Source organism: Siphateles boraxobius, unplaced genomic scaffold (genome assembly GCF_051911475.1).
Source record: "Siphateles boraxobius isolate OS27281-9 unplaced genomic scaffold, OSU_SipBor_1 45, whole genome shotgun sequence".
NCBI lineage: Eukaryota > Metazoa > Chordata > Actinopteri > Cypriniformes > Leuciscidae > Siphateles > Siphateles boraxobius.
In genome coordinates this window covers 502,679-525,000 of record NW_027509086.1, presented here as the reverse complement: position 1 = coordinate 525,000, position 22,322 = coordinate 502,679, and the positions used below count along the sequence as shown (strand labels likewise).

Genomic DNA, 22,322 nt, shown 5'->3' with positions numbered 1-22,322 from the left:
CGTGTGATCGTCAACGAGTGGATCTCTGAGTGAGTGAGTGAGTGGAGGCGGGGCTCATTTGCATATTCATAGAAACGCGCATACTAAATGAGAGAAGGGTGTCGAGTTACATTCAAGATATTTTAAGGCACGAAGAAATTTTTTCAAGGAAAAAACATTTAAATAAGTGATTTTGGTGATCAAAGATGAGTTTTAAGGGATAAAATGATTGACTGCAGGGGGACTTTAAGACATTTTGTTTTTACATTTGTGATAGTGTTGAGAGCTGTGTATACAGTATATTGCTCTTGTGGCACTGAAGAAAAAAAAACTTGTCTAACCTTTTTTGATGGTTTTAAACTGTTAAAGACTGTGCCATAGAAGACCAGTAGAAAAAAAAACATTTCAGTCATTAATGAGCTCCGAAATGTAACATGTCCTTTGCAAAAGAGGAAGTATTTTGTTCATTTGTGCCGCCAGAGTCTGTGGTTAATTAAAAGTCCCTGGAAGTGTTTTAGTAGCGCTGCAGAACGTGGAAATGTTGAGTGTATAGAGTTTGACACGGCCTCTCGTCTCTCGTCTAACAGGAGTGGACACCGTGTCAATGCCAGTTATCGTAACCAGCAGCTCTTCCCTACCAGACTGGGAAATGCCTCGGAGAGACGCTTAGATTTACCCCTGGGCTGCACACATGATGTCTAAATGAACATTCAGTATATCTCATTATTGAACGATCTGTTAACCACTACTGATTATCCAACACATCATCAGAAAGTCACTGTCAGAAAGTAGTGCACCTCTAATAAGTGCAATCTTTGTGAGTTATTCCCCCATTTTCGTAATAAGGATTAGTCTTGAATTAATACTCAGGAGAATTAATTGGGATATCAATGAGAGTTAGCAGTTATTTCCAGTTTACAGATTTGTTAGGAACAGCATTTTAAAAACGTCCCTGATTTACGGTAGCTTCATAATAAGGATCCATGTTTGTCTGTCCTAAACCTCCACCAATGAATTCCATCTCTCTTTTTTTCTTCATGTTTCTGTGGATACTCTCCTGGTATTGTTACCTTAAGAAACCTTTTGTGTTAGATGAGACCTAGTTCATTACTTGAAACACCCATTCAGGGATAATGCCTTAGCATTTCAACAAAAATAAAGAACAAAACATTTATGTTTCATTTTTGTCTGCAAAAGCAGATTAAGTGTTATATTTAGATTGTTTTATTTTACTATCACAATTTCCCAAACCACATACAGGTCTATTATGATGACCTTTCCAGTGCAGCCAACTCTTTTTCTCTTTGCTTTTAACACAAACGTCACAGATTTGTCTTACTCTAGTAGACAAGCTTGTTGATGTTTATGCCATTCATAGATTAATTCCCCATAATAGTGTCCCAGACAGCAACATAGTGTCGGCCCAGATCCGGCCCACATCTGCTAAAAAAAATGCTCTGTGTGTTTGAGCGACTGAACTGATTATATCAGTTCAATTAATGGCATAAGTTGAAAATCTGTTCAAACGAAAGAACAGATTTACCAAGAGCGCTTGAACATTATAATGCTGGATTGATAGTGAGAGGTATTGCCTTACCAATGAGATTCGTCCCTGGAGGTAAAAAGAAAGAAATGAATGAATATTTGAGATTAGGAGATGTGAGCGTGAAAAAGAGACATTTCATCTCTCAGGCCGCAAAGATCCTGAAGCCAGAGATTAGTCCACATCCATCCCATTAAAGCACACTTATATGGCCAACTCCTCAATTTTCTCTACTTTTTCTGTACTTATCAAAGATATAGTCAACAAAATTATAGTTAGAAGTATACAGAAAAGTAGAAGTACATTTGACCTATGGCACGCTTGACACTCTTAAAAATAATGCTGTGAAATAAAAGGATTTTACACAGCAATGCAATTTGTGTATCATCTGTTTTAATTTAATATTGTAAGTAAAAAATTAGAAAATATGAGTAAATAGTACATGAATGAAATGAAACCTGATCTTTTTTATTTACAGTGCTATTAACCCACACAGAAACAGACACACATTTGATTGATTCTGACAGTTCTTCCGAGGTGTGAGAGTATTGTAACAGACTTGATTCATGCTTCGATTATAAGCCATTACCAGAATGAATCATTTTAAATCTCATCACAAACTTCAAGTCAAATAGCAAATGGTGCAAGTCTCTTTGTGCAATACATAAATCATTGGCATAAATCCACAACTCTACTTAAGATAGTTAATTTCAGAAGCTAAATAGAGATCTAGTGTGGAGCCAGATTTACGAACAACATGCACCAGCGCAAACTCTCTTTTAGCTTTAGGCTATGTTTACACGGAAACGATCTGAAGAGAAAACGCAAAAGTGGCGTTGCGCTATCACTTTTTATTCTGCGTTTAGACGAGCGTTATCAGGGGGAAATCCGCGTGCATATGGTGACGCAAAAGTGTGTGAAATTCGATGTAGTATGCACTCCAGGTGGCTAGGTGGCAATGTGAAGCACTGCCACACAACAACACCAATATCTGAGAATATTTTGTACAACTGCTGAAAGACTCTTGTACGTTTATCAGAGCTGCTAGGGCAACTTGAAGGTCCGACCACTGTCTATGGGTCCGACGTATGGAAATAATCCGACATGTTGGTTGTTATTTTCCTGTACTGGCGCATGCCTGTGACGTAAACGCGTACGCGACGAGAGCTACCGTGAGCAGATTTGCGTTTTAACCTGGTTTTTACCCTTTAGACGGGAACGCGACGGTGGAGCGTTTTTAAGATTTCCACTCTGGAGGGTGGTTTCACTTTTTTGCGTTTTTAAGCCCCCAAAACGCCGTCGCCGTGTAAACAAAAGGCACATCCGATAAAATATTTTTACGTTTTCACCTGGAATCGTTCCCGTGTAAACAGGGCCTTAAAAAACTACTGTCAGGATTTACTAAAGCCATGCAGTGAAAATTTAGCGATTATTTTTGCAGCTGTAAGACTGGAGAATTGTAAGAATGTACGAGAAGCCTCCTCTCTGAGGCCATGTCCACACGGACACGGGTATTTTTATAACCGGAGTTTTTCCTACAGCGTTTTTAAAAAAAATCCCGTCCACACATGCTCGGTCTCCGTCTACATGAAAACGTAAAAACACGCAATCAAGCGCGGTCAAGAGCATGCCACGCCAGCAGGCGGTGATATAAACCTTAACCCTAAAGCCACGTTGGCCAATCAGAAGCGCAAATCTGATGTCAAACACAGCTGATAACGGCGCACACTCTGACGTCGCAAGGCAAAAACCCCGGTTTCACTGTCTACACGACAACACTGTAACCGGCGTTTCTGAAAATCCTCACCCCTGGCAGGGGTTTTCAAAAATGTTCGGTTTCAGTGCGTTTTCGTGTGGACGAACGGCCGAACCGCGTAAAAAAAGTCACGGTTATAAAAATACCCGTGTCCGTGTGGACAGGGCCTGAGAGAACAAAGGAAATTACCAAGATTCGAGACGCAAGTCTCACTTCAGAATCATTCTAATTTACATCTCTTTCCCTCGACCCCCACTCGTGCAGAGATCTCCCAAACTCACACAAGAATCTAAATGGTTTAATGTGAATGATTATCATCGAGTTTTATACTTTTGGTATTATTTGAAATGTCTCAGTGCGACTGGTACAAATGTCTCATTGACAAAGAAGTAAACCCAAAAGGTAATAAAGTTCTTAAGAAGTTTAGAAATATCTTCCACACTGGAGGGTGTGTCTTTGAGTTAACACCTTCGGACCATTTGACTGAATGCAAATTTTCCACTGCTAGCAAATGGTTACTTGCAGGTAAATTTCCACTGTGAGCCATGTTTAGATTTGAAATGAGGTCTGGGTATATAATGAAATGCAACGGGAGCTCGCGGCTCTTTTCTGTATCTCAGATCAGCCCGTGAGGTCGAGAGCCGCGTCTCTCAGCCTCATGCGTTTCTTTGTCGGGTAAACATTTTTCCTCTTTGTTCTAGAGTATTTGATGTTTTGCATTGATTATGAAATTGTAATGATTCATTTACCTGACATATTAAATTGTGATATTTGATTATTCCAATTGACTTTGACATTATTTTCATTCAAGAGTTTAAAAAGAATAGTAAAACATTCGCTCACATTTAATGATGCACAGATATCATTAAAACCCTTTTCATTTATGGAGTCAGATGAAATAACGAGTTAATACATATGAGAAATGTATTGAATTTAACCCAAAATACTTTGCTGCGAGAAAAGACTTGTAACACGCAGAGCCCTTCCGTGCTGATCAGACGACCCCCATTGGCCTGATCGAGCGCGACTTACACAGCTGACCTTATTGCATGTGCTTTTGTAGGAGTTTCTCTTTCAAACCCAAAATTGCGCAGTTCTATGAATATGCAAATGAGCCCTGCCTCCACTCACTCACTCACTCACTCACTCAGAGATCCACTCGTTGACGATCACACGTTGATCTGATTGGTTACAAGGTAGTTTGTGACGTCAGAAACACCAGCGATTTCAAAGCGTGTTTTTGAGACTGTCTTTGGTTCACTGCAGTTTTAAGGACAAAATACTCAGCAATGCTGTCGACTTATGAACTTACACATGGTTTGTCTTAAAGCATATTAAAAACACCACATAGACATATAAACAACACTAAAAACTGGATTTTCACCACAGGGGGACTTTAATAAAATTAATTTGAAATATATTTTTAGGGTATTCATATAGATGGTGTAGAGATAAATAGTGGAGAAGAAAATGCCTGTAGCAAGCTAAGCCAACTACTCTACAGAAAAAAATATATACTCAAAATTATACAAGTATCTTGGTACTTCATTACTGAGTGAGTATTTTGTGGATAAGTGAGAAAATTGAGAGGGGGTCAGGACACACCCCATCTGAGGGTTGTCCCCCCACTGTGTATTGTAAATAATATTATAATATATACTTAAAATAATTGTTTACATAGTAAAACAATACAAACAATTTAAGTCCCCCCTCCCTTGCCTCACAGTGCTTTGGTCCACTGCCTGCTTTCTGCCGTTACCTCATCTACACACACAAGTCCGGTGGGAGAGAACAAGTTATACAATAGTTGTGGAACTCCAGTAAGTCGGCTGTCAAGGCTATCTTATTCACTTTAATCATTGGATGAAGTGATTCATTTCTCTTTAATACAGATGATGCTGTGTTATTAATAAATTAGTCATGACAGTCCGCTATGTCAGCGATTATAATGCTACCTAGCTTGTTTGGTAGCTTGTTTAATGCAGTAGCTTGTTGGATAGTAAGCCACCCACTACAACTAACACATAAGCCTAAGCTTAAGCGATAAGCCTATGTGTGAACTGATATTAGGCTAATATTGTAGATCTACCTTTGTGTTGGGATTTGCTCAATATGATGTTATAGGGTATATTATGCCCTAAATTACTACATGATTAATTAACTGTATTTTTTCTATGTACATTTCTGAAATGCACTTTCTGTAATGCTGCTTTGAAACAATATGTATTGTGAAAAGCGCTATACAAAATACAAATAAATTTGAATGTTAAGTGGCAGATCAGTGGGCTTGTCTGTCTAAACCTAAACCTAAAATACTGTGTGGAGGACACGAGATAATTTAATAATTAGAATATGACCAAGTGGTGAACCTATGAACCTAACTCATATTTAAACAACTATCCCTTTTTGTTTAAGCTACAATTAAAATTTTGGCTGTTTTAGTGTCACCTTAAAAAATTGCTCTTGATACATTTTTTTGTTAATTGCTTTTTGTTTTTTTTTGTTTATCCGCTGTTAGATGAAATTTACGCACATGGTTGATTCAGATAAACTTTTGTTAATGTAACAAGAGGCCATCTGGTAAAAATATACCGTGCAGGTAAACCTCACTCTCCTCAAGAGACAAGACCTTTCTTTTGTAACTATATTATTCTAAAACTCTCGTCTTTTCTTCTCTAGAACTCCATCCGTCACAACTTATCCCTGCACACACGCTTCATCCGTGTGCAGAATGAGGGAACTGGCAAGAGTTCCTGGTGGATGCTGAATCCCGATGGAGGGAAGCTGGGAAAGTCTCCCCGGCGTCGAGCTGCCTCAGTGGACAACGACACCAAGCCCCTGAAGAGGAAAGGCCGAGCAAACTGTAAGAATATGGCTGGGAAAGCAGAGAAGACGTTGATAGGGTTCTGTTGTTCTCCGGAGCATTGCAGTCCCACTGGGAAGTCTGGAGCAGGTGAGGTGGTGCTTAAGGAGGAGTTCGAGACTTGGACGGACCTCCATTCACTCGGAAGCTCGTCAGCATCAACTCTTAGTGGTCGGCTATCACCCGTCCTAGCAGAGGAATTGGGGGAACCTGACGAAGGAAGGATGTCCAGCTCGGCATCTCCACGCCTCTATCCCAGTCCCTCTAGTGCTCATTCACCTGCATCCCACTACCCTACAGATTTCAGATCAACGGTTCTCTACCAATCCCCGTGCCATAAACACCCTCCTTACCTCTACACCAGTGACATCGAGGAACAAGGCTGGGATTATAGCCAGTCTGATCTAGGCATGCTTCAGCACCATTCCTCCATGCACACTGTTGAGGAGAACTCCAGTAGTATGCATGCTTACAAAGGCACAAGCACCCTACAAAGCTTGCTGACCATCGGATCCCAGTTCCTTGTCAAGGACATGATACTTGGGAAAGATAATGAGGTCCACTCTATGATGGTTGGTGCTTACAATAATGACCCTACTGCTAACCATTCCTCCAAGCCGTTTCACAGCCACAACATCATTCAAAGTTTAAGCCAGGACTTTCGACCTGCAATGGTCCACTCTCATCCCAATGATGGACACATGCATTCGTACATACATAAAGCCCCTTACTTATATAGTCCTGCAGTTAATGCACATCTCCCAGCAGCCACTTCCCTTCCTCCAAACCCAATCACATGCGATCTCACTACAGCCCCATACCAGCAACCCCATGCCTATATTTACACTGATTCACATCAGCACAGTCTGGGATACGGACTGTACCGTCAGCCTCAGGGGACTGGGAATGCTTTCCAGAACTCCCACAACTCCCACTTCCCGGATCAGCTCTTCCCACACGAGCGGCTCCCAGCAGACCTGGATATGGATGTATTCTATAGCAGCCTGGACTGTGACATAGAGTCTATACTTCTACATGACATTGTGGAGTCGGGAGAAGAGATCGATTTCAACTTTGATTCCTCGCTGGCACAAGGAATGGGCATGGGATTTGGATTTACAGGCACACAGCAGAGCAAACACAGCTGGGTTCCTGGATAAATAAACATACAGAATCCTTCTGCAGACATAACTACCTACATGCCAGCTAGCAGTGGGGTCCCGGCAACTCCACCACTATTCAGGGTGAAAACACTGTGCTAACACTGAAATCAAATCAAGACGGAACACAGACAGCAACATAGTGTCAGCCCAGATTTGGTACACCTGGATTCCACATGTACCAGACGTGGGCCGGATCTGGGCTGACACTATGTTGCTGTCTGGGAAACCATCTTTGGATTTATGTTGTCTGTTTCTGTCGATGTTGTGTCTATGTATTGCAGACGTCTCTGTCCCTTACAGTTTCTCTTTGCTCCAGTTTGCTGTAAGTGAACCTCCTTAAGTATTGCTGTCTGAACCACGATGACAATCTAATACCGGGTTCAGACTATACAATATTTTTGTCTGTTACGATAGTCACTGTGTCAGATTATGCGAATTTGGCTCCTAAAACCTTGTCGTGTTGTTGATAAAAAACATTTCAGACTACACATTGCTTCTCGAAAAGTTATTGCTTGTAGTCTTTAATGATGTGTGTGATGTCATCAAGAAGGTGAAACTATCGACTGACAGGTATTGTGAGCGTAAACAAACAATGGCTACAGAAGCGGTGTGTTTTGCACTGGATATCTTGCCATTAGAACAACTATCAAAAAGAAAGAAAACCTGACAATGAACACGTTCCTAGATTGCACAAAGAAGACAGTATGAAATTTTCCAAAAAGAACTTTAGGTCAAATATATATTGTGACGGGTCTCCTACTCTTCATGTTACTTCCGGCAAGTTGGTTTCGCTAGGAGGCTCATCAACAGAACAATGTCGACCTGTGCTTCGCTCGATAAAAGCTTAGGCTGTGTTAGTGTTGATTGAACTGGCTCCTGGTTGCTTTATGTTTGATTTTGGCTTTCGTTTATTATTTGTTTTGGAGTATTTTGTTTTCTATCTTTGGTACATCCATGCACCAGACAGACATTACAGATGACCATGTTTTCTTGTTTTATATATTTTTTTGTTTATGTTAAGAAATGTTAATTCTTGCAAACCAACACACTATGTCCTCCATTCATTTGAGAATTTCGTGACAAATATGGGGGCTCGTCCGGTATCTGAACCCGGGACCTTTCGCACCCATATTTGTCGTGATGGGCTCTAAGCCGTGACAAATGAGAGGAGGACAGAGTAAGGTTAGTAAGGTTGCAACAAAAAATATTTATTAACATAAGTAGAAAAATATATAATAGAAAAAAAAACAACGTAATCAAATACAATTTCTGTTAGACACATTATGTAAAAGTATCAGACAGAACAATATTTAAAACTAATAACAAGGTCGAAGTAAACAAACAGAAGCAAAACAATAAACAACGTGAGCAAGCTAGCACAACCCCATATCAATAAAGCCTAAACGTTTATTGAGGGAAGAACAGGTGGACATCATTCTATTGATGAGCCTCCTAGCCTCACCCACTAGCCGGCCATATTAGGAAGAGTAGGAGACCCGTCACAATATTTTTTTATTTTTAGCCAGTACTAAAAATAAATGTAGCCTCTGCTATCAGTTATCTTTTTCCACTCTGTCATGGTTGTCCCTCGAGGAAACATTATAAGATCGGAGTTCTGCCATAGCTGCACAAATCTTTTCTCAATTGCACCAATACCATCGTCTCTCTTTCGTTTCGCCATGTTTACGCCATGAAAGCTGTGTACGGAGGAGCGTCTGTGCTCCTATTGGTCAAACACACAGATTTGAAGGAACCCATCGAGAAGGACTGGTAAACATGTAAACATGTCTTTCTGTCATGAAACGTAACAGTTTACGAATCACCACGACACACTACGTCAAACGGATCATGCTAAAATCGGGCTAAAATCGTGTAGTCTGAACCTGGCAAAAGGCAGGGAATCTCAACTCTGGCTTCGTTCCAGTCCACTTTTAGACACACACTTGCAAACTTCCCTAAGCACTTCCCCTTGGGGGAATCCCTGCCGCCATTTTGAAGTGCGTTCCACTTCGTGAAGTGGACGAGGGAAGTTTATGTGGACAGACCCTCACTCGCTCGATTTTGACCGAGGGAGCGAGACTACTTCATATGTACACTTCTGGCAGCTCCATATACCACAATGCAACACGATTGTAACGTCAACGTATATTGTGTTTAATTTACCCCACCACAAACAACTATATATAAAAAAATATTAATTTTTATTAAACAACTCAAACATACCTATATACATATAGAATGCTGCATTAAACAATTTTGTAAGGGGAAAAAAAATCAACCCCATAGTAGATCTTAAGTGATCAAAGGCTTATCGTTCCAATTCAGCCTATTGCAAAGTTCCCGCCAGTAGTGGGCACTCATGCAACGTAAGCAATGATGTACATCTGAGTGAACGAGACAGAGGAAAGTTAGCAGAGTGAAGGTCATGACAATTTTGGACTGGAACGCAGCCCTCGACTGGAACGCAGCCTCTGTCTCTCTAAGTCCACTTTCCTGTAGTTTTGCTCCAACCCTAATCAAACACACCTGGACAAGCTAATCAAGGTCTTCAGGATTACTAGAGTTTGATCAAGCTTGGAGCAGGACAGTGGATCTGTAGGGCCAGAGTTGAGAACCCCTGATCTAATGTATATTACCCAACATTGTTTGGTTCTTCAATCAAAACTCTTGTGCACTTTAACTATATTGAACAAATCCATATTTATAATTTCTCTCTCAGAAAGGAGACACAAGGGCAGCTTGGGACTGGAAATACACCCTAGCAAAATGCTAAATTATTTTGTGATTGTCGTCATCCTACATATGATCCTCAGAAACGAAGGGAACTGCTGATATTGTTAATATTGTTTGGCTGATCCGAGTGGTCAGTTTTATGGGTGCTAAATGTTATCTAGCCATGAAGATGTGTGGTTTCATGATTACTCTCCACCCAAACTCTTGTTTTCTTAAAGGGTCATGAAAGCCCACATATTTTGAGATGTGAACAGATATGTACAGGCTGCACATCACTGAAAACACTAAAAGCACGCATAGATGTTATCAATAAGTGGAAATTGGTTATTTTTGCGTTTTTCCAAGTAATTTCGTTCTTCCGGGTTGAAAAGTGAAGTCGAGGCAACATCAGGGAATGTGAGGTAGAAACGCCTTTGCAGTGTGTGATTGGCTGCAGCCCGATTCTATGTCAGCTGACCCTCTAGCCAATCCCTGCATTTATTCATGAGAAAGAGTTCGTTGAGATCGCATCACAGCGGAGAATTCAAAAAAACATTGGCGTGCGCATGCCATGAGAGTTGCTCATGTTGCTTGCAATGTGTATAGTATAGTACATATACTGACCGGAGCAAACAAGTTTCAAATTTTCATGGACTTATTTCATATACTAGTGCTCTAAACATGAACCAGCACCGTGTGTGCGCACATGTCTTCTTCAAATAAAATATGTGCAAATAAGGACGTCTGATCATGAACACGATGACACAATGGATTATTCTGATACACAGAAGACAAGGATGTAAACCAACAATTCAAAGAACAATGGATAAAAAAGTAACTATGCCTTTATTCTTTCTGTTAAACCTACACGTCATTTGTTCAGAGACTGAAAATATTATTATTATTAGTATTTTAAATGTCCTTCCACGTTTTTTTTTTTGTTGTTTTTTTTTGGCAGTTTGTTATACGGGTTAGATTTTTTTACCCTCAACTCTGTTTTTTTTCTCTCCGTGGTCATATTTTAATATTCATGTGTCTGTATAATGAGTGTGTTGCAGGTCTGTGTTTTATTGGTTGTTGTCTCCCCTTTTCCCACTCTCTACACTCCCATTTTTCTACAGCTTTACAATTTTTTTTGAGTCTTTTTCCAACTCTTATGTGTGAAAGACCAGGCTAAAACAGGGGGGTTTCATGACACTTTAAGCTAGACTAAAAGCTCAATTTTACTTTATCAAAATTTGTATCGATCTTATAATTTCAAACCCACAAGCATATCCTTGTGACTCTTTATATCTGAAGTGCTGCTCTAAAAAGCTCACTGTATTTCAAACTCTTGCATTTAAACAAATGATAAATCGAAAACAACAGCCTATGAAACTTGTGTATCAGAGAGATCCATCATTCTCCGGTTCTTTGTGTGTGTGTCCTGATACTTTATGATGCTTTCTGTGTGTGAAATAGAATCATTGTTTTGTCAAGGTATTCTTATTTTGTACAAACAAAATCAATATATGGAGAATATTGTATTATAGTCTTTAAGACATTAAAAGATGTTTATTGAGTCCATTGCTTATTTCTTTTTTAAGAGAATGTTTTCATTATTTCGTGACTGCTAAATGAATGACAAGTTTCATTTTTTCTCAGAAAAATATCTTCCTTTTTTTTCAAAGAATGTTTCTTTTTTTTATAAAAATTTAAGTTTATTTTGTAATGATACAGCAGAACTATTCAAATGCTCAGGTGTGTGTGTGTGTGTGTGTGTGTGTGTGTGTGTGTGTGTGTGTGTGTGTGTGTGTGTGTGTGTGTGTGTGTGTGTGTGTGTGTGTGTGTGTGTGTGTGTGTGTGTGAGCATCTAATAAGGCTTGTTATCTGGAGATGCTCACAGCTGTCTTGAGGGAGTCTCAGAGGGAGTGTGTCTCAGTACCGACATATTGTGTTCTCACTAGGGAACTTCAGTCCCTCCCTTCTTCGACAGAAGTGTGCTTTTAATTGACTCAGTGCTGTCTGTCGCTCATTAGCGAGGAGAGACAGACAGGAAATGCTGAGAGACTGATATGAAATATGTTTCTGCTTATTTATCCTATTGGCTTCTTTATTGAAGCAACATCTTACACTTTTATATGACTTAAAGGCAAATGTTAGAATGGTATTGTATGCTAAATTGGTTATAATGTATTAAAGAAAAATATACTCCAAACATTTAAATTCTGTAACCATTTACTTACCCTCATGTGGTTTTCAGTCCATACAATTTTCTTTTGTCCATTTCATCTTTTTTTAGGAAATTGATCACACTGCTCTTTTCCATCCAGTGGACTGTGAAGCACCAAAGAATTGCACCAAAATATCACAAGTTGTTCATAATTTGTTATTTATTGAAATTATTTAATTCTGCCATAACTATCAAGTCTCTCTTACACCTCCAATGGTGTTTGGTTTAGTTGTAACAAAAATTTCAGGTGGTTTCTCACACAGGAAACTTGAAATACAGTGGACAAATCTGGACTACTTTTATGATGCTTTTTTTGTTCGGTTACCCTTTATTTCAATGGTGCACTTTAGACATTACTATAAGTAGCTTTGCAACTACATGTAAACTAACTATCATTAATGCAGACTGTAAATAGACTGTTAGGTTAGGGATAGTAGAATAAGTTTACATGTACTTGCAAACATTGTCAGTAGAATGTCTGTACGGGTTTAGAACAGCAAAGGTAAGTGATGATTTTCATTAATGTATTGATAAATGAAGAGTATATTAAAAGCGTGATGTTGAGGGGCAGCAACTCTCAAAAGCAGTATCTTAAAGGTGCCATGTGTAAGAATAGAGGTAAAATATCCAAATAATGAGCTACACGCATCAAAAGAATGAGAAGAAATAAGGGCGATGATGTCATTAAAAAAATGAAAATATATGTTGCTGCTGAGATATCAACCTGAATTAGCATGCTAAATTACTAGCCCCGGCCCGACAGGTGTCATAATACCAGTTTCGGCCATGGGAGGCAGTATGCGGGCAACATAAGAATGGCTGAAGCCCTTGGCAAGAGACCCTTACTGCCACCACAACCACCCGCTGGAGGGAATAAACCGCGCTCGGAATCACAAATAAAATCGGATAAAAAAGGGAGCAGAACCAGAATAAACATTGCCACTGCTTTCCAGCGCTGGAGACAACTAATGGACATGAAAGAAATGAGGTTTGACTCCGAACTTGCAACATTTCTTTTGGATTGGTAAGTAAGATGCTGTTTGTATTTCGCTAGAAGTTTGTTTTATATGTTTGTTTCGTTTTTTCGGGAAGTTATAACATAGAAATGTATCGAAGGCTGTTCGATAAAAGTCTACCCACAGATCCAATCCGGTTTTCACCTGTTATCTACCAGAGCCCGTCTCTACCAAGCTGATGATAAAATGTAACATTAGCTAAGAAGCTTGAAATGTCTTCGATGATAATGAAACCAGATATGGACGCACGAAACGTAACGGAAAACATTGCATTCTCTATAGAGCCGCGCATACTAAATGAGGCAAGGGTGTCGAGTTACATTCAAGCTATTTTAAGGCATGAAGAAGGGAAAAACGTTTAAATATGTCATTTTGGTGATCAAAGATGAGTTTTAAGAGATCGAATTATTGACTACTGGGGACAATTTTTTTTAACTGGATAGGTTTTTGTAAAAAAATGTTGTACACATTATTTGAAGTCTAGTTGATGAATATCTTTGCAATTAAATTAATATTATATATACCACGCTACTTTTTGACATTTTTTTGTCTTCTGGTTTTTCTTTAACTAAAGTGCTCATTATTTTTCCTCCTATGGTTCAAGGCTCATTCTTTGTTTCTCTAGACTACTGAATCACCTTTAAGTGTTTACAATCACCACTGATAGTGTCATGAAACTGCACATGGAACAATGACAGAGGTGATCCAAACGCAGGCTTTATTATGAGGAGAATCCAGAGACAGGTACAGGGAAACAGGCAGAAGTCAAAACCAGGTAAGCAGTCCAGATCAGCAATCATACAATGCAGGGATAAGGCAAACGGGAAGACCAGATACAGGCAGGAAGTCCAGGAACCGTGAAACTAGAAAACACCTAGGAACTAGGAAAACGCTTAGGATGCAGTAAGACACTTACAATACTCAGCAAAGGTACAAACGGCCACTCCGGCTTAAGACAGGTGCGCTAAACAAGATAATCAAACACAGGTGCATAAAATAAACCATAATCAGTCCAGGGTAAAACATAATCGAAACAATAAACTAGGAAGAGGTGCCCCACAGAGGCTCAAGCGGGCACTCCAGCCGCAGATCGTCACATAACCCCCCCTCCAAGGAGCGGCTTCCAGACGCTCCTAAGAGCTCCGGAGGAAGGTCAACGGGGGATGGGGTGGAGGGCCAGGCCCGTGGAGAGGCAGGAGGCCTGGAGACCAGAGCAAGGCATGAGAACATGGAGAGGCACGCTCTGCAAGTAGCCAGGGCGGAGCATGCTTGGCAGGAAGACAGGCTGGAGCATAAGTGACAGGAGAACAGGACGGAGCACACATAACACAGGACCAGGGCAGAGTACAATTAACAGGGGACCAAGACGTAGGGAGCACAGGGCTGGACAGGACCAGTGACATGGAAAGCTCAGGCGAAGGTGGTCGTGCAAAGGTCCATGTAGGTGCCACCTCCATGACCCTCTCAGGTGTAGGTGGTAGTGCAAAGGTCCACGTAGATGCCACCTCCATGGCCCTCTTAGGGTACCTACTGCCCCCCCCCAAAAAAGTTATTGGGGAAATTTAAAGCTAAAGCCTCCGGGCTGGAAACTGCTACTGGAAAAGGCTCCCGAAGCTTGACTGGCGCAGGTAAGGCGAGGCGCAGAGGCGGGGCCGGCAGGGCGAGGCGCAGAGGCGGGGCCGGCAGGTCGAGGTGCAGAGGCGAGGCCGGCAGGTCGAGGCGCAGAGGCGGGGCCGGCAGGGCGAGGCGCAGAGGTGGGGCCGGCAGGGCGAGGAGTCTGGGAACGCCCTCCGGAGCCTGGCGAGGCAAACGAGTCCTCCTTCTCTTGCTTCTGCGACAACGCGTCACTGGGCTGGATTCACTCACTTGGCTTGATTCACTCACTTGGCTTGATTCACTCACTTGGCTTGATTCACTCACTTGGCTTGATTCACTCACTTGGCTTGATTCGGCACTTGACACACTTGACTCACATGACTCGGCACTTGACTCGGCATTTGACTCGGCACTTGACTCGGCACTTGACTCGGCACTTGACTCGGCACTTGACTCACTTGACTCGGCACTTGACTCACTTGACTCGGCACTTGACTCGGCACTTGACTCACTTGACTCGGCACTTGACTCACTTGACTCGGCACTTGACTCACTTGACTCGGCTGGCACGCAATCAGACTCAGTAGAAAACTCTTGAGGCAGGAATACAACGGAGCTCACGTGAAGTGTTAGGACCTTTTACGAAGTGCTGGTTCAACTGGGCTTTCATGTAGCTCAAACTCGGCGGAGCACGTGTGAAGCGCTGGTTCACCGGGAGACACTTGATGCGTGGATTCAGTTGGTACCTTGTAAAATGGCGAATCGTTGGGTCTTCTGTGAAGCAAAAGTTCCAAAAACTCCACAGTAAAAAGCGAACCGCTCATGGAAAGGGCCAGGTCAATATATTGGGTAAGAGTCCAGTTTGAACTCGGAAACGGTATAGCAGAGCCGAGCGGTTCAGACAGTCCTCCCCGAAAGAACATCATTAAACAGAAACATCTAAGTAGGACTGACGAGAGAGCTTCAAAAAATCTGTCACAAAAACCTTGAGAGGACGTTCTCCTTTACGGAGGCTTACGATCTGCGCTGTGGGATCCATAACGAGATCCGTGTTCCTCTCAGCCGCTGGATCAGTAGTGGCTGAGTATTCTGTCATGAAACTGCACATGGAACAAGGAAAGAGGTGATCCAAACGCAGGCTTTATTATGAGGAGAATCCAGAGACAGGTACAGGTAAACAGGCAGAAGTCAAAACCAGGTAAGCAGTCCAGATCAGCAATCATACAATGCAGGGATAAGGCAAACGGGAAGACCAGATACAGGCAGGAAGTCCAGGAATCGTGAAACTAGAAAACACCTAGGAACTAGGAAAACGCTTAGGATGCAGAGAAGAGAATTTTTGAATGAAATTCAAAATAAGAAATAGATTTGTCCCGGGTGAATACAGCAATCTTATTGAACGTCACACACACACTATCTGCTTTAACTGCTGTACAGTAGCATGACGGCTCATTTACTTTGGCCAAATTTTAAGGCACATGTCTCCTTAAAAGAGGAAACAATCCCAGAATGCATTGTGACAAGCTCAGTGAACAAATAAAGTAGTGCTATATTTCCTGCAGATTGTTCCAAATCAGTAACTTTTAAGATTCCATGATGGTTCGCCTATTGATTCGTCTTATGCTCTCTTTGTTGATGTTTTGTTGTTGTTTTTTATGATTTCAGCAACTGTTTTTGAGGCGGGGCCGGCAGGGCGAGGCGCAGAGGTGGGGCCGGCAGGGCGAGGAGTCTGGGAACGCCCTCCGGAGCCTGGCGAGGCAAACGAGTCCTCCTTCTCTTGCTTCTGCGACAACGCGTCACTGGGCTGGATTCACTCACTTGGCTTGATTCACTCACTTGGCTTGATTCACTCACTTGGCTTGATTCACTCACTTGGCTTGATTCACTCACTTGGCTTGATTCGGCACTTGACACACTTGACTCACATGACTCGGCACTTGACTCGGCATTTGACTCGGCACTTGACTCGGCACTTGACTCGGCACTTGACTCGGCACTTGACTCACTTGACTCGGCACTTGACTCACTTGACTCGGCACTTGACTCGGCACTTGACTCACTTGACTCGGCACTTGACTCACTTGACTCGGCACTTGACTCACTTGACTCGGCTGGCACGCAATCAGACTCAGTAGAAAACTCTTGAGGCAGGAATACAACGGAGCTCACGTGAAGTGTTAGGACCTTTTACGAAGTGCTGGTTCAACTGGGCTTTCATGTAGCTCAAACTCGGCGGAGCACGTGTGAAGCGCTGGTTCACCGGGAGACACTTGATGCGTGGATTCAGTTGGTACCTTGTAAAATGGCGAATCGTTGGGTCTTCTGTGAAGCAAAAGTTCCAAAAACTCCACAGTAAAAAGCGAACCGCTCATGGAAAGGGCCAGGTCAATATATTGGGTAAGAGTCCAGTTTGAACTCGGAAACGGTATAGCAGAGCCGAGCGGTTCAGACAGTCCTCCCCGAAAGAACATCATTAAACAGAAATCATCTAAGTAGGACTGACGAGAGAGCTTCAAAAAATCTGTCACAAAAACCTTGAGAGGACGTTCTCCTTTACGGAGGCTTACGATCTGCGCTGTGGGATCCATAACGAGATCCGTGTTCCTCTCAGCCGCTGGATCAGTAGTGGCTGAGTATTCTGTCATGAAACTGCACATGGAACAAGGAAAGAGGTGATCCAAACGCAGGCTTTATTATGAGGAGAATCCAGAGACAGGTACAGGTAAACAGGCAGAAGTCAAAACCAGGTAAGCAGTGCAGATCAGCAATCATACAATGCAGGGATAAGGCAAACGGGAAGACCAGATACAGGCAGGAAGTCCAGGAATCGTGAAACTAGAAAACACCTAGGAACTAGGAAAACGCTTAGGATGCAGAGAAGAGAATTTTTGAATGAAATTCAAAATAAGAAATAGATTTGTCCCGGGTGAATACAGCAATCTTATTGAACGTCACACACACACTATCTGCTTTAACTGCTGTACAGTAGCATGACGGCTCATTTACTTTGGCCAAATTTTAAGGCACATGTCTCCTTAAAAGAGGAAACAATCCCAGAATGCATTGTGACAAGCTCAGTGAACAAATAAAGTAGTGCTATATTTCCTGCAGAATGTTCCAAATCAGTAACTTTTAAGATTCCATGATGGTTCGCCTATTGATACGTCTTATGCTCTCTTTGTTGATGTTTTGTTGTTGTTTTTTATGATTTCAGCAACTGTTTTTAATTTTATTATGATATGTTGATAATTTAACATGTTATGTGTGTACTTTACGGTGGAAACTAATTTCCTCTCGAGTACAAAAAAAAATCTATCATGGTTCGGATGCTGCTTTAGAAAACAGTTTTCTTAGGTTTGGATCAGAGCCCATCTTCATCCGTACGGATCCAGCTGTGCTGTGAAGGCATTCATGACAGAATCCTCGAGCAACATTGACACACACTATTCACATATCCCTACTCTAGAGAACACACACACACACACACACACACACACACACACCAGCAAAACTGTCCTTTCCAGTGCTGGGCTCTCGGGAACTCAAGCTGTGATCGTGCTCCCCTGAACTGAGTGTCTAGACTGAGGCGATAGACGTCTCATTAGACTCCTCCAACACACAGATACAGGAGAAAGAGGGGATTCTGGAAAGTGATATGAGAACAAGACAATGATAGTTGAGATATTAGTTATAATCAAACACTGTTTAACTATTCCTGCTAATATCAGAGCCAGACTTTAGACTATCGAAATGCTTCTGGAACAAGACTAACAGGCTTGATTGTGTCTGTGGGGAATTGATTGGCTGGTTGGATGGTGGTGGTTTGCTATTGGCTGATCTCATGTGAGTTACAGGCTGCCCCGCCCTCGTCATCAGAGAAGAGAAGAGATGCTGCAAAAGGAACTTATTCTGTTTCAAGATTAATAATAATGACTGTGTGTGGATAAATCATTTAGAATAAACACTGCTATATTCCATAAAAAACAAGAAATGTCAGTTTTGATTTCATGGTGACTTTAAGCTTGTGTTTGAGACTCTGTGTAAGTCTCCAGGTTTCTCTAACTGATTATATTGTATCCGCCACTATCATTATCCTCAGAGCTCTGACAACTGATGATTATCATATCATGTGTGCTGGAAAACATTACAAGAGAAAACTCATGTGTGATTAATGACTTGATCAAAAGAGAAATCCAAAGAGATTTTTAGAAATCTAAAAGATGAAGGTCATTCAAGCCAAAGTAACCTGGCTATTCTGGAGATCCAGAGGGAAAGAGATGCAGTATCATCAGGGGATTACATGAGGAAAATGTATCGGTTACCTAACGTAACCTCGGTTCTCTCTAGAAGAGGAAACGAGTATTGCGTAAGTTAGCTTACGCTACGGGAAAGATTCATCTTTTCGAGATATTGAAGCCAAAAAAATTATCCTTAATTTTTGTATCCTTTGTCAACGCAGTGCAGCAGCTAGCAGACCTAGAGCAGGCTGTCTAGCGTGCTCATAGGCTGCCCTGTGGGAACTGCAGCAGCCTACCACTGAGCCCGACGTAACGTCACGTCCAATGAAGGGTGCCCGCACCTTCACAGCGTCAAAGCCCACCAGTATGGGCGTGGCTTAGCGTATATAAGCAGGGCTTGTAGGCTGATTCTCTGGTTTTCATCGACTGAAGTGAAAACGCTTATTGCGCGAGCACGGCAGGTTACGCAATACTCGTTCCCTCTTCTAGAGAGAACCGAGGTTACGTTAGGTAACCGATACATTCTCTTACGAGAGGTTCTCTCGTATTGCGTAAGTTAGCTTACGCTAAGGGAACCCTTTGTCAACGCCGTGCGCGCCAAGCATCCACAATGAGTCCCAGGGTTTTCGGGGAACCCAAATAAGTGGGAAATAAGGCGGCCAGCAACGCGGGCCATCACTTGTACATAAGCACTCATAGGGAATACAGAGCGGCGACGCCGGTCTGCATAAGCATATAGCACATACCCAATAGTGCAGCTCAACCAGAAGAGCTAGTATACATGAGAGTAGCCTTCGCACGAACATATCTGGACAGATCGTACATCTCACTTAAACTGACAGAAGTTTTGCCTGCAGAGCGGGAACTTTTAGGTTATAAAACCTGACAAAGGTGGACGGGGAGACCCAGCCCGCCGCCACACATATGTCGTGAATAGAAATTCCGCTGGACCATGTCCACGATGAGGCCATGCCTCTGGTGGAATGAACCCTGATGCCCAGGGGTCATTGCAGACCTGTCGACGCGTGAGCGGCTGGTATAGCGTCCACAATCCATCTGGATAGGGTTTGTTCGAGGCGGCGAGACCCTGAGTGCGCCCACCAAACGAAACGAAAAGCTGTTCCGAGCGCCTGAAAGGGGCGGAGCGCGCAGTGTAAACCCTCAGCACCCTGACTGGGCAGAGGAGATTAATGTCTCTCTCGTTATCGGATGAAGGCAGAGCCGATAGAGAAATGACCTGCGCTCTGAAGGGAGTGCCAACCACTTTAGGAACATAGCCGTGTCTAGGTTTGAGGCTGACTTTTGAGTCATTTGGCCTGAACTCGAGACACGCGGCGCTGACAGACAGCGCGTGTAAGTCCCCCACACGTTTCACTGATGACAGGGCTGTCAGAAAAACGGTTCTCTCTAGAGAGGTTCTCTCGTATTGCGTAAGTTTAGCTTACGCTACGGGGAATGATTCATCTTCTCGAGATATTGAAGCCAAAAAATTATCCTTAATTTTGTATTCATTGTCAACGCAGTGCAGCAGCTAGCAGAACTAGAGCAGGCCATCTCGCATGCTCATTGGCTGCCCTGCGGGCAACTGCTGCAGCCTACCAGTAAGCCTGGCGTGACGTCACGCCCAATGAAGGGCGCCCGCGCCTTCATAGCGTCACAGCCCGCCGGAATGGGCGTGGCTTAGCGTATAAAAGTAGGGGCTGTAGGCTGACTTCCCTGATTTTTCGTCTCTTCAACGAGCTCTTCGCATCGCTGGATCTGAGAGAAGTCACCCCCGCCGTCGAACAGCGAACAGCCAGCTTAGGACAGCGCTGAGGAAGTTGGCGTCTTCACCACCTTCAGCCATCCGTGCGAGCTACGCTATCCGTCGACGTATCCTTTACCTTGCTAACTATTCTAAAAGAGCAGCAAGTGTCTTTTTAAAGATGCCTCGCGCTTCCTGCGGCTCGTGTAGAGCCCCACTCAGCGCCGGAGACCACCACTTGATCTGCGCTCTCTGCCTGGACCTGGAACATGCTCGCCCTCGCGTCCGGGGGCTGCGAGCTCTGTGAAGCGCTTCCGCTGTCGACCCTGCGGGCTCGACTCGAAGCCTTCAACACCGCAGCAGTCACTCCGCCCTCTGTAGGACCACGCAGGAAGAAGCGCCGTTCCCTGAGACAGCCGGAACCCTTGGCCACAGCGACGCGCTCGCCGGAGAACCTCCCTCGAGCCTCGCTTTCGCCTTCCCCGCCCCCCCTCACCGACGCGCAGCTGGCGCTCACGAGCCTCACTGCCGTCGCATCTGAGGATGAGGCCGGGGGACACGCCACGAGCGACTGCTGCTCCATCCTGGCATCAGACAGCGAGGAATGGTCGCTTCACTCCGCCTCCTCGTCGATACAGGAATCCACCCGTACCCGCGCTGGAGCTGATGCGGAACTGATGCGCCTGCTGATACAAGCTGTTGACCGTCTCGGGGTCGAGTGGTCGCTGCCGAAGGAACCCGCGCCGAACAGTCTCGACGGCTGTTTCCTTCAAAGGACGCCGCCGTGCAGCTTCAGCAAGCAGGCCCGCTCCATTCCTGCTGAAACTTCACTCGGAGCTGACGAAGTCATGGAATGCACCATTCCACGGTCAGCCCTCCCGTCAAAAGCCTGCAGAGCCACTTCCGCCTTGGTCGGCCGCGCATATGCCGCCTCCGGCCAGGCCGCGTCTGCTCTCCACTCCATGGCTGTGCTACAGATCCTGCAAGCCGACGTCCTCCGTGAATGGGATGAGAAGGGCTGGGATCCAGCTGCGGTTACAGACCTGAGAAGTGCGACGGATCTCTCTCTCCGCACCACTAAAACCGCAGCTCAAGCCATTGGATGAGCCATGGCCACGTTGACTGTAACAGAGAGGCACCTCTGGTTGACGCTCGCGGATATGAGGGAAACTGAGCGAGCCACCTTCCTGAACGCTCCAGAACGCCCATCCATTATGATCGGGGCTTCAAATACACTTGTAAGTCTCATGCCCGCGCACACGCGCTCACGCTTTCAGGAAGCTTTTCCGCCCTGAGCGCTGCTCGCGCGTCAAAAAGTGAAAAAAGAATGTTCCCCATCCCTTATGATTGGGACATCTCACATAAATCAGCTGGTTTAGGCTTTCAGCGTGCAGCCTTTGCACAGTACCGAGAGCGCGCGCATCGCGCTTTCGACTCCGGTTCAGTTTCACAAGCCCGCAAATGGCGGCGATCTGAACCCGGAGGCCATTCGCCCCCTAG

General features: G+C 43.6%; 1 protein-coding gene and 1 long non-coding RNA gene across 2 annotated transcripts in view; both read left to right on the top strand.

Annotated features, from left to right (window-relative positions):
* foxo6a (forkhead box O6 a) overlaps nucleotides 1-7,966 on the top strand; it is a 40,761-nt gene extending 32,795 nt beyond the window's left edge. Inside the window, exon 2 of the mRNA XM_077200204.1 lies at nucleotides 5,958-7,966. Within this exon, the coding sequence (XP_077056319.1) occupies nucleotides 5,958-7,301 (1,344 nt within the window). The 3' untranslated portion in view covers nucleotides 7,302-7,966. The remainder of the gene's footprint in view (nucleotides 1-5,957) is intronic.
* LOC143709108 (uncharacterized) overlaps nucleotides 1-22,322 on the top strand; it is a 168,496-nt gene that overhangs the window by 53,354 nt on the left and 92,820 nt on the right. The gene's annotated exons all lie outside the window — the stretch shown is intronic.